The sequence below is a fragment of the Pinus tabuliformis genome, chromosome 5_1, assembly GCF_031772625.1.
Source record: "Pinus tabuliformis cultivar Carrire ecotype Pingquan chromosome 5_1, CPIR1, whole genome shotgun sequence".
NCBI lineage: Eukaryota > Viridiplantae > Streptophyta > Pinopsida > Pinales > Pinaceae > Pinus > Pinus tabuliformis.
The window spans coordinates 680478767-680494727 of record NC_142305.1 but is presented as its reverse complement, the minus strand read 5'-3'; the positions used below and the strand labels follow the sequence as shown (position 1 = coordinate 680494727).

The 15961-nt window shown below is 34.3% G+C and overlaps 1 protein-coding gene across 1 annotated transcript in view; it reads right to left on the bottom strand.

The window, feature by feature from the left end:
• Positions 1-15177, bottom strand: part of LOC149166781 (uncharacterized) — a 31196-nt gene extending 16019 nt beyond the window's left edge. Inside the window, exons 1-2 of the mRNA XM_089430256.1 lie at positions 14260-15177; positions 13780-14176 (exon numbers count right to left, since the gene is read on the bottom strand). Of these exons, the coding sequence (XP_089286382.1) occupies positions 13780-14176; positions 14260-15177 (1315 nt within the window). The remainder of the gene's footprint in view (positions 1-13779; positions 14177-14259) is intronic.
• Between the last annotated feature and the right edge of the window lie 784 nt (positions 15178-15961).

Here is a 15961-nt window from a genome sequence, read left to right as displayed (position 1 = left end):
CTATTAATTAAATTTATAGATGGAACACATCTATATTAATTATTACAAATATGTTAAATTACATTTGTTACATTACATCTACACATGTGCCTTATACTAGGCTATAGAGCGAACTCTTGGTGCAAAAAGTGAATTGGGTGACATGAAATATTACATAAAATATAATATCACAATATCATATGTTACCCAATATTTATAACCACCTCGACGTAATAAATAGTGGCCACGACTGTGGGCAAATACTAATTAAAATGCGAACTCTTGGTGCAAAAAGTGAATTGGGTGACAGGAAATATTACATAAAATATAATATCAAAATATTATATGTTACCCAATATTTGTAACTACCTCGACGTAATAAATAGTGGCCACGGTTGCGGGCAAATACTAATTAAAATGTAATATTATTAAATTTAATGAATACTAATTAAAATGTAATATTATTAAATTTAGCAAACTCTCGGTTCAAAAAGTGAATGGGGTGATGGGAAATATTACATAAAATATAATATTACAATATTATATGTTACCTAATATTTGTAACCACCTGACCTAATAAATAGTGGCCAGGGTGGGGGCAAATACTAATTAAAATGTGATATTATTAAATTTTACTTAATATTTCACGTCACACCCCACCCAAAATATTACATTCTACTCAATATTTCCCCTCACTCCTTCTAATTTTATAGTTGGGTTTGTTTACTTTTAAATTACAAATATAAAGAAAAAGTGCAATAAGAAGTGGACCTGTTGAGGGGAAATATTGGGTAAATTTAATATTATAGTATTATATTGTATCCAATATAAGTTAGTAAAAAGTGGATGGAGGTAGACAAAAATACTAGATAAAATATAATAATTACATTTTTCTTAATATTTCCACACCTTTGCAAACAAATGCTCAGTGCCAACATATCCATAATTATTTTTTACCTTTACATGAAAGTTTTACCTGTATAGGCTACATGGATTCAATGCCATCATTTTCTAAAACTAATTATGTATCTAAATATAACATCAAACTAACATGAATCTAGGTAGTTTAATCACCCCTTAAATAGATTATATCCGAGAGGAATTCCATGAGTCAATAACATGGATTTTTAAAACCATGGGTCAAAACCATGAGTCATTTTTAATTATTTAATTTTTATAGGATTATTTTTCTATTTTTTCTATTTTGTTATTTTAGTTTTAATTTCACCAAGTTACAATGTTTACATTACATTAAGTTACACATATCTACCATATTTTAATTTTATTTTGACCTAGTCGAAATGTTAACATTATATTACTTTACCTTACACATTTCTAGCATACTATAGACATTAGATCTGGATTCAATGAAGAAATTACAATTATCCCTCAATACTAAAAAGTAATTTTTTTTTAAAATTAATTATATAAAGTTTGCTGTAAAATAAAAGCGAAAATTCAAGTATTTAAAAATGGCTCAGATTGATTTTTAAAGTAATGTTATTATTTTTTTTAAAGTAAACCCACAAAATCTCTTGCATATACATATAAACCACATTAGTTGGTTCGAAATGTCGAACAAATCCTAATTATGTGATTAAGATTTTATTTAGCTATTCAATTTCAACGTATATGATAAAGTAACTATTAAATGCATAATATAATTGTATTACAATATACAATTATCTTATGCCTTTAATAATTATTTTATCATATACAATGAATTTGAAAGGATACTAAATTTACCTTCAACAAAAATTTTACCACATTAATTCCAAATCAAGTAAAATTTTAAACATCTTTACTCTTTACTAAAGTCAAAATCATTTCCTAAAATAAAGTAAACATGTTATTTCAACAAAAAGAATAGAAAATCATGCTCCAAAATCTCTTAATATTTATTTTAATTAAATATTTGTATAATGAATCAAAGGAAATCATATACTATGGATATATTAAAATATCTAAAGACATAAATATTTCCACTTATAATTAAATGTAATATTAATATTATATTAAAATTTAATAACTTAGGATTAATACAATATTAAATTTATTATCATATTAAATTTGTTATATATATATATATATATATATATATATATATATATATATATATATATATATATATATATATATACATATACATATACATATACATATACATATACATATACATATACATATACATATGGGAGGGAAGAACAAAGACAAAGTGATAGAGGTGGAGAGAGAGAGGGAGGGAGAGGAAGGGAGAGAGAGGACTTGAGAAAAAGGAGGAGAGAGGGAGGGATAGAGAAATGGAGTTGGAAGGAAAGAGAGGGAGGGAAGAATAATCACATAGAGAGAGAGAGAGAGAGAGAGAGAGAGAGAGAGAGAAGGAAGAGATGGAGAGAGAGAGTATATGCTTGAGGGTGAGATAGATAGATAAAGAAGGAGCGATAAAGAGAAGAGGGGGAGAGAAGCAGAGATAATAACAAAATTGGAGGGTGGAGAGAGAGAGAGACAATGGCAGAAAGATAAAGGGTAGAGACAAAGGGATGAAAGAGAGAAAGGGAGAAAGAGGAAGGAAGAGAGCTTGGATGTGAGAGAGAGAAGGCGAGAGTAAGGGAGAGAAAGAGGGAGGTAAGAAGAAAGACACAAAGAGAGAAAGGTGGAGAAAGGGAGAGGGAGTGATAAGGTAGATGGAGAGAGAGGAAGAGAGGAGAGCAAGAGGGAAGATAGATAGAAGGGGGGAGAGAGGGAGAGAAGGGGAAGAAAGAGAGAGAGGTAGAGAAAGAGGGAGGGAAAGGAAGATATATATATATATATATATATATATATATATATATATATATATATATGGAGAAAGAGTGTGCAGGTTTTGGGGGTGATATAGAGAGACAAAAGAGAAACATAGAGAGATAAATATATACATGGAGGTGAAGAGAGAGAAGAAGATAAATATAGAGAGAGGGAGAAATAGATAGATATGGAGGGAGAAAGCATGTGTGTTTGGGGAGGGGGGTGAGTTAGAGAGACAAAGAAGGAGAGACAAAGGGAGATATAGATATAGATGGAGGGGGAGAGAGGGAAGAATAATTCTTGCACTAGATGCTTTGATTTCAATGTAGATGGCGATTTCTAATCCTATTTGATTTCTTGCATTGAAGAAGATAAAATGAAGGACATGGGAGAGGAGGAATGAAGAGAGAAATAAGGAGAGGAGTGAGAAAGGGAGTGAAGGGTAAGAGAGAGAGAGGGAGACACAAATATGGAGGGGTGAGAGAGGGGGAGAGAGCATAACGATTAAGTGATTTCTCTTCTATTAGTAACTACTTGTGAGTGCATTTTACTTCCTTAGATTAGTATATTCTATTACTTGGGTTATTAGTGTTATTCTTCATCAAACACTCACCAATGCATAAAAAATAAAGGTACAAGAGACACATAATGTAGGTTATCCACCAGGGCCAAAACCTCTTCCACTTGAGAGGAAAAGCCGAACAAATTCTTCCTCATATAGAGTCTTCAATTGACGAATACCAAGACCACAACCCTTGACCTATTTTCCACTCCAAGACCAAGACACAAAGCCCTTTTCTTCTTCCTTGAGTCAAATATTCAAACCCTTTGCTTCTTCTTCTTCTTGCGTTTCCTTTAGAATTTCAACCCCTTGATTTCAGTCTACAACTTTTGGTTCCAAATCAGAAACCCTAGTTTTTAAAGATGACCAACTTTGAACCTTAACTAGCCTCTCTTTAAAAAGATACTCCTTCCTTTTAATTTAGCTTCCCTTTCACATGTCCTTCACCCAACTTGGTTACCTTTAGATGACTGTAACCTTCTCAGCCTCCTTACTACAATAGACAAGTCTGCAACTTTGCATGTGTGGAGATTACTTTGCCAAAAATAGTCCAAGAACAGTGTTGAAAGACTTCTCTCTTTCTTTCTCTCTCCTCGCTGGTTATAGGGATTCTTCTTGTTGCGCCGAGAGGCGCATTCTATAGCCCAGTATGATGTATAAGTGATTCCGTCCATCATAAAAGTTGATATTTTGCTCATGTCAGCCAATTTTTTTTTTGTCTAACTATAAAAATAAAAAATAATTAATTTAAATGTTTTATATAGTTATTCAAATTCAATGTATATGATCAAATAACTATACAATACAATTATCTTATGCGTTTAATAAGGTGTTCATAAGTTCTCTACAATGATAAATTTACCTTCAACAAAATTCTACAAAGGTTCAAACCCTTTGCTTCTACCTCACCTCGGATTTCCTTCATAATTTCAACCCCTTGATTTCAGTCTACAAGTTTTGGTCCCAAATCAGAAACCCTAGTTTGTATAGATGACCAACTTTGAACCTTAACTAGCCTCTCTTTAGAAAGAGACTCCTTCCTTTTAATTCGGCTTCCCTTTGACACGTCCTTCATCCAACTTGGTTACGTTTAGATGATTCTAACCTTCTCGCCCCCCTTGATATAATAGACAAGTTTTCATCTTCGAACATGTGGAGATTACTTAGCCCAAAAGAGTCCCAAAACAGTGCTAAAATACTTTGCCTCCTTGCTACAATAGAAAAGTTTGCAACTTCGCACGTGTGGAGATTACTTAGCCAAAAACAGTCCCAAAAAGGTGTTGAAACACTTCGATCTTTCTTTCTCTCTTCTCGCTGGTTATAGGTCTTCTTCTTATTGTGCCGAGAGGCATATTCTATAGCCCAGTATGATGTGTAAGTGATTTGGTCCATCATCAAAGTTGAAATTTTTCTCATGTTGGCCAAAATAAGATTTTTAAAAAATATAAAAATAAAAATAATTAATTTAAATGTTTTATATTGTTATTCAAATTCAACTTATATGACAAAATAACTATTAAACACATAAGATAATTGTATTACAATATAATAATTTTATGCGTTTAATAGTTATTTTATCAAATACTTTAAATTTGAATGAATAATAAGGTTTCAAGAAGTTCTCAACAATAATAAATTTACCTTCATCAAACATTTTACAAAGATTCAAACCCTTTGCTTCTTCTTCTTCTCGACTTTCCTTCAAAATTTCAACCCCTTGATTTCGGTCTAAAACTTTTGGTTCCAAATCAAAAACCCTAGTTTTTATAGATGACCAACATTGAACGTTAACTAGCGTCTCTTTAGAAAGAGACTCCTTCCTTTTAATTCGGCTTCCCTTTGACACATCCTTCACTCAACTTGGTTACCTTTAGATCACCTCCTTGCTACAACAGACAAGTTTGCAACTTCGCACGTGTGGAGATTACTTAGCTCAAAACAATCCCAAAACACTGCTAAAACACGACCTCCTTTCTGCAATAGACAAGTCTACAACTTCGCATGTGTAGAGATTAATTAGCCCATAATAGTCCCAAAACAGTGTTTAAACACTTCGCTCTTGGCTCTCTCCTCACTCGTTATAGGTCTTCTTCTTGTTGTGCAAAGAGGTGTATTCTATAGCCCACTATGATGTGTAAGCGAGGTTGTCCATCATTAAAGTTGAAATTTTTCTTATGTAGGCCAAAATAAAATTAAAAAAAATATAAAATAAAAATAATTAATTTAAATGTTTTATATAGCTATTCAATTCAACGTATATGATAAAATAACTATTAAACGCATAAGATAATTGTATTACAATACAATTATCTTATGCATTTAATAGTTATTTTATCATATACGTTGAATTTGAATGGATAAGGTGTCTAGATGTTCTCAACAATAATAAATTTACCCTCAACAATAATTTCACAACATTAAAATTCATAACTATTAAAGGCATAAGATAATTGTATTACAATACAATTATCTTATTCGTTTAATAGTTATTTTATCCTATAAGTTGAATTTGAATGGATAAGAGGATGTCTAGATGTTCTCAACAATAATAAATTTACCCTCAACAAAAATTTTACCACATTAAAATTCCAAATCAAGTAAAATTTTAAACATCTTTACTCTTTACTAAAGTCAGTACCATTTCCTAAATAAAGTAAAAAAGTAACTTCAACACAAAGAATCTAAAATCTTGCTCCAAAATCACTTAATATTTATATTAGTTAAATATTTGTAAAATGAATCAAAGAAAACCATATACTATGGACATATTAAAATCTTTGAAGACATCATTATTTCCACGTATCATTAAATCTAATATTAATATTATAAATTCAATAACTTAGGATTAATACAATATTAAATTTATTATAATATTAAATTTGTTATATTATAATATATATTAATATATCATGATCTATATAAATATATGGGAGGGAAGAACAAAGACAAGGTGATAGAGGTGGAGAGATAGAGGGAGTGAGAGGAAGGGAGAGAGAGAACTTGATTGAAATGAGGAGAGAGGGAGGGATAGAGAAATGGAGTTGTAAGGAAAGAGAGGGAGGGAAGAATAATCACATAAAGAGAGAAAAGTGGGGAGAGAGAGAGAGGGAGAGAGAGAGAGAGAGAGAGAGAGAGAGAGAGAGAGAAGGGAGATATGGAGAGAGGGTGTATATGTTTGAGGGTGAGATAGAGAGATAAGTAAGGAGCGATAGAGAGAAGAGGGGGATAGAAGGAGAGATAATGACATAGATAGAGGGTGGACACAGAGAGAGAGAGAGAAAAAGGAAGAAAGATAAGGGGAGGAGGCAGAGGGAGGCAGGAGAGAGGAAGGGAGAGAAAGAGGGAGGTAAGAAGAAAGACACAGAGAGAGAAAGGTGGAGAAAGAGAGAGGGAGTGATAAGGGATATGGAGAGAGAGGAAGAGAGGAGAGCAAGAGGGAAGAGAGATACAAGGGGGGAGAGAGAGATATAAGGCCAAGAAAGAGAGAGGGAGAGGAAGAGGGAGGGAGAGACAGATAAATATGGAGAAAGAGTGTGTAAGTTTTGGGGGTGATATAGAGCGATGAAATAGAAACAAAGAGAGATAGATATATAGATTTAAGGTGAATAGAGAGAAGAAGAGAGAGATAGAGAGATACGGAGGGAGAAAGCATGTGTGTTGGGGGGGGGGGTGAGTTAGAGAGACAAAGAAGGAGAGATGGAGGGGGGAGAGATGGAAGAATAATTCTTGCACTAGATGTGTTGATTTCAATGTATATGGTGATTTCTAATCCTATTTGATTTCTTGCATTGAAGGAGATAAACTAAAGGACATGTGAGAGGAATAATGAAGAGAGAGAGAGAGAAGGAGAGGAGTGAGAAAGGGAGTGAAGGGTAAGAGAGAGAGAGGGAGACACAAATATGGAGGGGGGAGAGAGAGGGAGAGAGCATAACAATTAATTGATTTCTCTTCTATTAGTAATTGATTGTGAGTGATTTTTACATCTTTAGATGAGGATATTCTATTACATAGGTTATTAGTGTTATTTTTCACCAAACAATTACCAATGCATAAACAATAAAGAGACAAGAGACACATAATGTAGGCTATCCACCAGGGTCAAAACCTCTTCCACTTGAGAGGAAAACCCGAACAAATTCTTCTTCTTATAGAGCCTTCAATTGATGAATACCAAGACCAAGACCCTTGACCTATTTTATACTCAAAGACCAAGCCACAAAGCCCTTTTCCTCTTCCTTGGGTCAAAGATTCAAACCCTTTGCTTCTCCTTATTCTTGAATTTCCTTCAAAATTTCAACCCCTTGGTTTCAGTCTACAAATTTTGTTTCCAAATCAGAAACCCTATTTTTTATAGACGACCAACTTTGAACCTTAAGTAGCCTCTCTTTAGAAAGAGTCTCCTTCCTTTTAATATAGAAAGAGTCTCCTTCCTTTTAATACAGCTTCCATTTGACATGTCCTTCACCCAACTTGGTTACCTTTAGGTGACTGTAACCTTCTCGGCCTCCTTTCTACAATAGACAAGTATGCAACTTCACACGTGTGGAAATTACTTAGCCCAAAATAGTCCCAAAACAATGTTGAAAGACTTCTCTCTTTATTTGATCATATCGGCCAAAATAAAAATTTAAAAAAGTATAATAATAAAAATAATTAATTTAAATAATTTATATAGTTATTAAAATTCAACGTATATGACAAAATAACTATTAAACGCATAAGATAATTGTATTGCAATACAATTATCTTATGCCTTTAATAGTTATTTTATCATATACATTGAATTTGAATGGATAATAAGGTGTCGATAAGTTCTCAACAATAATAAATTTACCTTCAACAAACATTTTACAAAGATTCAAACCTTCACAATTTCAACCCCTCATTTTACAAAGATTCAAACCTTCACAATTTTAACCTCTTGATATCTGCCTACAACTTTTGGTTCCAAATCAGAAACCCTAGTTTGTATAGATGACCAACTTTGAACATTAACTAGCCTCTCTTTAGAAAGAGACTCCTTCCTTTTAATTCAGCTTCTCTTTGACATGTCCTTCACTCAACTTGGTTACCTTTAGATGACTGTAACCTTCTCGCCTCCTTGCTACAATAGACAAGTTTGCAACTTCGAACGTGTGGAGATTACTTAGCTCAAAACAGTCCCAAACAGTGTTGGAACACTTGGCCTCCTTGCTACAATAAGTCTACAACTTTGCATGTGTGGAGATTACTTAACCATCAACAGTGCAACTTCACACGTGTGGAGATTACTTAGCCCACAACAGTCCGAAAATAGTGCTGAAACACTTCGCTCTCTCTCACTCTCTCCTCGCTGGTTATAGGTCTTCTTCTTGTTGCAAAAAGAGGCACATTCTATATCCCAGTATGATGTGTAAGCGAGTTCATCCATCATTAAAGTTGAAATATTTCTCATGTCCGCCAAAATAAAATTTTTAAAAAATATAAAAATAAAAATAATTAATTTAAATGTTTTATATAGCTATTCAAATTCAAAGTATATGATAAAATAACTATTAAACGAACAAGATAATTGTATCACAATACAATTATTTATCTTAAACAAACATTTTACCACATTAAAATTCCAAATCACTTAAAATTTTAACATTTACTCTTTACTAAAGTCAATAACATTTCAACACAAAGAATCCAAAATCTTGCTACAAAATCGTTTAATATTTCTTTTAATTAAATATTTGTAAAATGAATCAAGGAATATTAAAATTTGTAAAGACATAAATATTAATTGTAATATTTGAAAATTTTGTTATTATGCTATGTAAAAATATCATTAAATCTAATATTAGTATTAATATATTATAAATTTAGTAACTTAGGATTAATACAATATTAAATTTGTTATATTATAATATATATTAATATATCATGATATATATTAACTAGAGATATATATGGGAGGGAAGAACAAAGATAGAGCAATAGAGGTGGAAAGATAGAGGGAGTGAGAGGAATAGATAGAAATAGAGAGAGAGGAAGGATGAGAGAGGACTTGAGAGGAAGGAGGAGAGAGGGATGGATAGATAAATGGAGTTGGAAGCAAAGAGAGGGAGGGAAGAAGAATCAGAGAGAGAGAGAGAGAAGTGGAGAGAGAGGAAGAGGGAGTGACAAGGGAGAGATTGAGAGAGAGTGTATATGTTTGGGGGTGATATAGAGAGATAAAGGAAATATAGAGAGAAGAGGGGGAGAGAAGAAGATATAATGATGGAGTTGAAGGGGAGAGAGAGAGAAAGATAGAGAGATAAGGGGGAGTGACAAAGGGAGGTAGGAGAGAAAGGGAGAGAGAGGAAGGAAGATAGCTAGTTTTCTTAAGATTGACCTACATAAAGCCTTTGATAGCATTGATGGGGAGTTTCTGCGAATGATTCTTCATAAGGTCGGCATTCCCAATATTAGCTGGATCATGGCATGTTCTGAGTCTACTAATTTCGCGATGATCATTAATGGATATCTGACGAATTTCTTCAGGGCCCATAGGGGACCTCGGAAAGGCTGCACCTTATCGCCTTTGGTCTTCTTGCTGGTCATGGACTGTCTCAGCTGTAGGATTGGTACTGAAAGGGTTGCTTGTAAGTTCCATGGTGTAAAGATTAACATAAAAATTCATATTTATCACCTCATGTTTGTAGACGACCTGCTTTTCGGTGACATGAACATCATCGAGGAATGGGTGGTCTTACATAACATCATTAACACTTTTAGTGTGGCCTCAAGGTTATATATGAACAAAACCAAATCTATGGTGATTTCGAGTGACATAGAGGAGCCTAGATGCAGGGAAATCTGTTTGCTTTTGGATATTACTGTTGTAACTCTCGACGAGGGATTTACTTACCTTGGTTTTCATCTCAAACCCAACAATTACGACAATAAGGATTGGGGCTCGCTGATTGAAAAATTCAAAAATAAATTCATTGGATGGTCAAACAGGTGGTTAACTATTGGAGGTAGGTCGACTCTCATCAAATCTAATTTGCAGAACATCTTTGTCTTTTGGATGCAACTTTTTATGTTTCCCATGGATATTTGTCATAAATTGGATGCCATTAAGACTAATTTCATTTGTCCAGGGTCGAGTTTAAAGGGCAAGCTCCACCTAGTGAGATGGAAAGTCATTGCCAGGCCAATTGATGAGGGCGATTGGGGTATATTGGACACCCACTCATCTAATAGGGCATTGCTTATTAATAATTTGTGTAGGACAGTGACAGAAGACAACATTTGGGTTCACCTAATCAAGGAGAAATATATGCAGGGAAGGCCATTCACTCTATGGCTTAGGGATGAGGCAAGGAGGACCAAAATTTCTTCTTACATATGGTGGGGCATGACAAAAAACAGAAAATTAATGTTGGGTTTCATGAGATGGGAGGTGGTGGACGGAAGAGAGGTGGAGATCGATCTGGATGCTCTGAAATCCTTTTAGGGTAACCATACATTATCAATTGACCTCATAACCACCTTGCACAACATGGGCATTCGCCATTTTTCTCAGATAAGTAGGAATAATGACAATACACCTCTGCTACAATACTCGGTAAAGGCAAACGTGCTTGGATTAATCAGTCAGAATGCTATTGAATGGGATGTCTACCTCACACATCTTTTTGATGCCGACATCTCCATCCATGAAGGGGATGATATACTGTTGTGGGAGGGTAACATGAAGAAAGGAAAGCCAAGTGTCAAAGACATATACAACAAGATTCCATTGGCAGAGCGAGATTTTGATAATAAAAATTGGTTCCAAGCTGCATGGAGATGGGTGATCCCATCCAAACTCATTTTCTTTTGCTGGCTGGCATTACACAACAAGGTTCTTACTTGGAATATTTTGAAGTGTAGGGGATTCCATGGCCCGGGCATTTTCCCCCTCTGCTGGAATCACAACGAAGAGATTAGCCACCTCTTGCTGCATTGCCCCTTCGCTAACAAGGTATGGGCAGGTGTATTGGAATGCCTGCATCTGGGTCCTCCAGGTGCAAAACAAGCTCTGTATTCATGCCTACGTTTTTTGCTCAGGAAAGGTAATAAGTATCATGCATTACCCTTCTACATCATTTGGTGTATTGGGAGGTTATTATGAAGGCTATTAAATATTTTTCAGAGATCGGTCCCATAAAGAGATAAAGAAAAGAAAGATAACAATAAAGGAAATAAAGGGAAAATATCCAATTCGTCTTTTCGATGGGGCAAGGCAACGAAGGAGTTGTGGCTGTGGAGTTGTCATCATACTGGAACTTGGGAGACTTTATGACTTCTGGTGGAAGGGAGGACACGGCCGAGATCATAACACTATGGGGCGCTCTTTAGTTTGCAAAATGGTTAAGACAAGAACAAATTTACATTCATGGATATGCCAAAAGCATCATAGAATGGGTCAGGGATCACTCCTCTTTCAACCCTCCTATCCTCTCCAATTGGATGGGGAGTATTAGGAGACTGACTAAAACTTTCAGAACATTACATATGCCCACATCTATAGAGAGCAGAATCAAGTGGCAGACCTGCTCTCAAAGGGGTTTTCACTCCGATCCAAGTAAGTTTTTTTTACATCTTACGTACATGACGAGCTCTTGAACTCTGGGTCCTTCTCCTCTTTATAGTGTACATGCTCTATGGACACATCATTCTGGGCTTATTTCAACTCTGTTATTCCAGGGAGAATTTATGTAATAGCTCCTAGATTTTATGCTCACTAGCTACATCTTTTTGTAATTTTTCACTGTGCTCTATTGTTGCAAAACTACTATTTGTAGACTTTTCTGTAGCTCACTGCTATTTGTGGACTTTTCTATAACTCTATCAAACATATATGATTGTAAAACAAGAGAGCAAAAATGGAACAAGAGAGCAAAGATAGAAAGACATGGAAAAAAATGAAAAACCGAAAAATAAAAGAAAAACTCCAAAAATATATTCTGTTTTTTAATAATACAAAAAAAAATGTTTTTCTTCCTTAAAAAAAACACTTTTAGGATTAACATCACCCTGGGATCAAACTTCTCATAATCCATTTTCTGCTGCTTTCCTCAAAACTTAACATGCAATTTCAACCCTTTAACCAAACAAAACCATATGTCTGGTCCGCAAACACAGGGGACATTAATGACAAAGCTTTTGTAAATCGAATTCCAGGAATCGCAGGAATTTGGTCTTCTCTTATTTCTATCAACAATTAATTCTCCGATAATTCAACAATTCAACGTATTTATAAGATAGAAGTAAGAATTTCAGACGGCCAGGAAAATATTGGTTTTCGATCTTGAATATTTTCAATTGCCAGAGCTATAGCTGGTTTGGTCTGAATTCAATCCAGGGTTTGATAATTCAATTTCTTTATACCATTTATTTAAATATGATTTGTCATGCTGATTTTAGAATCAATGTGTCTTTATATTTTTTGGAAATTTTTTTGGTGGTTATTCTGATTTAATTTTCTTAAAATCTAGCAGAAATTTATTGAAATCAAAAGTTTGATAGGTAATCCTGCACAATCCAAGTGTCTTAAGAGTTTTTCAAGGTGTTTAACCTATATATAATCCAAATCAAGATTTCACCTCAAAATTATTCAGACACTAGAAAATCCAAAAAATCACACTAAAACCAACTCTTTTTAGAATTAGAAGTTACAGTATTTTTAATCATTAAAATATTTGTAACTAAGAAGATTTTATCACAGTTACTAGATAATTGGTAATAAAATTGATTCTTGGTAATAAGATTTATTGTGACAATGAGCCAATCTATAGCTGGCATTATAAAATTCCTCGATTTTGCCAAAAAAAAGAAAATTTATTAGAATTTTATGTCTTTAAATAGATTATATTATATAAAAATATCATGAAAAAACTATAAATTATAAAAATTCTAATTTAAAAAGTCAAAATATTTACCAAACAAAACATTACAACATTCCATAACCCTAAATTATAAAAGTCATAACTCAAAAACTCAAAATAATATATAACACACAAAACATTACAACATCTATTCCATAATGAGCTCAATACTACTCACTCCCTTCCTTTCCTTTCATCATCCAAAACTAAATTTACTCAGTGAAAAAAAATATCAAAAACCTAAATCTAAATGCTACCTCTAATTCAAACATATTTAATGAAAATTCCTATGCAAAATAATATTTGTGCAGATAATGTACGCTATATAACTCCATGCTGCCTATAAGTGACGAAGTAACAGTACGTAGTAATTCCGTGAAAATAACCTGAAAGTCTTTATTATGGAAGTTTATATGAAATCAAAAAGCTTACAAAATGTCAGCCAATAATAACCATGCCGAAACAATACATAGTAGTGCCCAGAGAAATTGTAAAAGAAGCTATGCAATTTTGAGTCTGGATTAACTTGCTAACAATACCAGGATCTGAGTTTGGATTTCAAGCTATCCTTGCCCAGTTTTTTCAGAGCTATTTTGAACATAGCAATCAGAACGACAGCATCAAGAGCTGCGTACTGCATCTGACTGCGGCTCAAGGGACGTTGCCCCCAGTCACTCATTTGATATGATTTGTCTAAACGCCCATTCAAAAGCTCTTCCGCTACGCCAGAAAGGCCCCCTCGAAGGTGTGCGTAAATCCTTTGAAAGTCTAAAGTGGGTTTACACAAGCTAAAACACTCCAGATGTTCATAGGAACCGTAAAGTTGATTCAAATCGTTGTTGAGGGCATAACCCACCTTCCAAACCCTAGGAGAATGGAACATTGGTTTGAGGCAGTCACTCAAGGCATCTGGTTCTGTCCGTGATAGCCTTAACATGTCAAATATGAACACCTTTTCCTCCGTGGCAATCTGCAAAATTGAAACTTTATATTGCTGCCGCGACTCAGAAGTTTCTATCCACTCGCTATCTATTCCAACTACCTCAACCTCACCAAAATGCATTTTAGCCCCTGTGAGTACATCTTTTGTGTCAACTCTTCCAATTTTAAATTTCGACTCTCAGAAACACGGGCAGGCATTTTTGGGACTGTAACAGGACAAAAACTTCTTGTTGAACGGGCAGGCATTTTAGGGACTGCAACAGTACAAAAGCTTGTTGAACCGGCAGGCATTTCCCGGACTGTAGCGGAAGAAAAAGTAGTTTTGCAACAACATGTGCATATCTCCGCTGCCTTTTCTGCATTGCCCATTTCAAGTGCCAGATTAACCAGGAAATCAACAAGCTCAGGAATATTCTGAGCTATATTCACTACAATATTCCAACATCCTTTCCCTGCATTTATCCTCAGTTTGTTTTCCATATCACCATCTCGAGCTTGCGACCATGACAGAGATCGTGAAACTTTTTCACGAATTGCCTCAGAGATCTTAGGATGCAATCTCAAAGAACGTGTCACTTCCTCTATCTCGTTGTCTTCAATTTTGAAAAAGGTGGCCAGTTTGACAAAGATGCGTTCATTGATACGAAGGACCCCAGTGGTACAGACAGAGACTGATCCTAGTGCGCCGCGGATCAATTTAGCTGCTAATTTCCTTGATTCTGAGAGATCAACCAACGTCCTGCTTAACTCGTCCAAAGACCATAGAACTGATGCCAAGAAGTGCCATAGGATTCCACAAGAACGTTCTTCATATAAAAAATACAAGACATTAAGGCAGTGCAGAAGAAAAGTAAATGGGCCAGGTGGTGGAAGACCTGGTAGAGCTTCTATTATTAGCTGACGAAGTGCCCCGACGTTCCTGAATTCGCTGTTTGTTAAATAGTTCTTCAGAGTACAGACGAAATATAGAGGCCTTGCCTGCGACAGATCAGAGAAAGGATGCAATACCATGGATTTCTCGGTCGCCATGTTTTTAATTCACGTGAAAACTTTTCTATCACTGCTCCCACGTATGGCGTCTTGTGTTTTTAATTCAGGTGAAAACTTTTCTATCACTGCTCCCAACCTAATCTTGGTATAAGTATCGTCAGATGCCCCTCTTATGGTCTCTGCCCAGAGGAGAGGAGAGAGACAAGTCACAAACCAACACAGGAAAGAGGTATCGCAATTACCGTCGAACTGAAAGACACAGCCACAAAGGAAAGAAACAGCTAATTATATGGTCAAGTCAAGAGGAGTTTTCTAGAAATGTTGTAGGGTAACTTTTAACATTTGTTCCAAAAATCAATTTATATAAAAAATAAATAAAAATAAAAATAATAAAAATAATTAATGTAATTTAAAAGTAAAAATAAATAAAATATTAATAAAAATAAAAATAATTCATGGTATTAAAAATTCATCCTATCGATCCATGTTATTGATGTGAAAAATTCATAGTATCGACTATGGTATTGGTTATAACTAACGCACTTATTAAGAATATCAATATCATCCTTAAAAACAAGAAAAAATACTAGGATGAATTTGTTTATTATAAATATGATTTACTTGGAATATCATTTTAGGCATAAGACCCTATAACTATGAGGTAAGTCAAAGCCTTGTAACTGGCCCATGTAATGAGAATATTATCCTTAAAACAAGGGGAAATTCCACCTATTTACTAGGAACACCATCCTTAAAACAAGGAAAATTGCCACCCATTTACTATGAATATCATCCTTAAACCATGGAAAAGTACATAAAACAA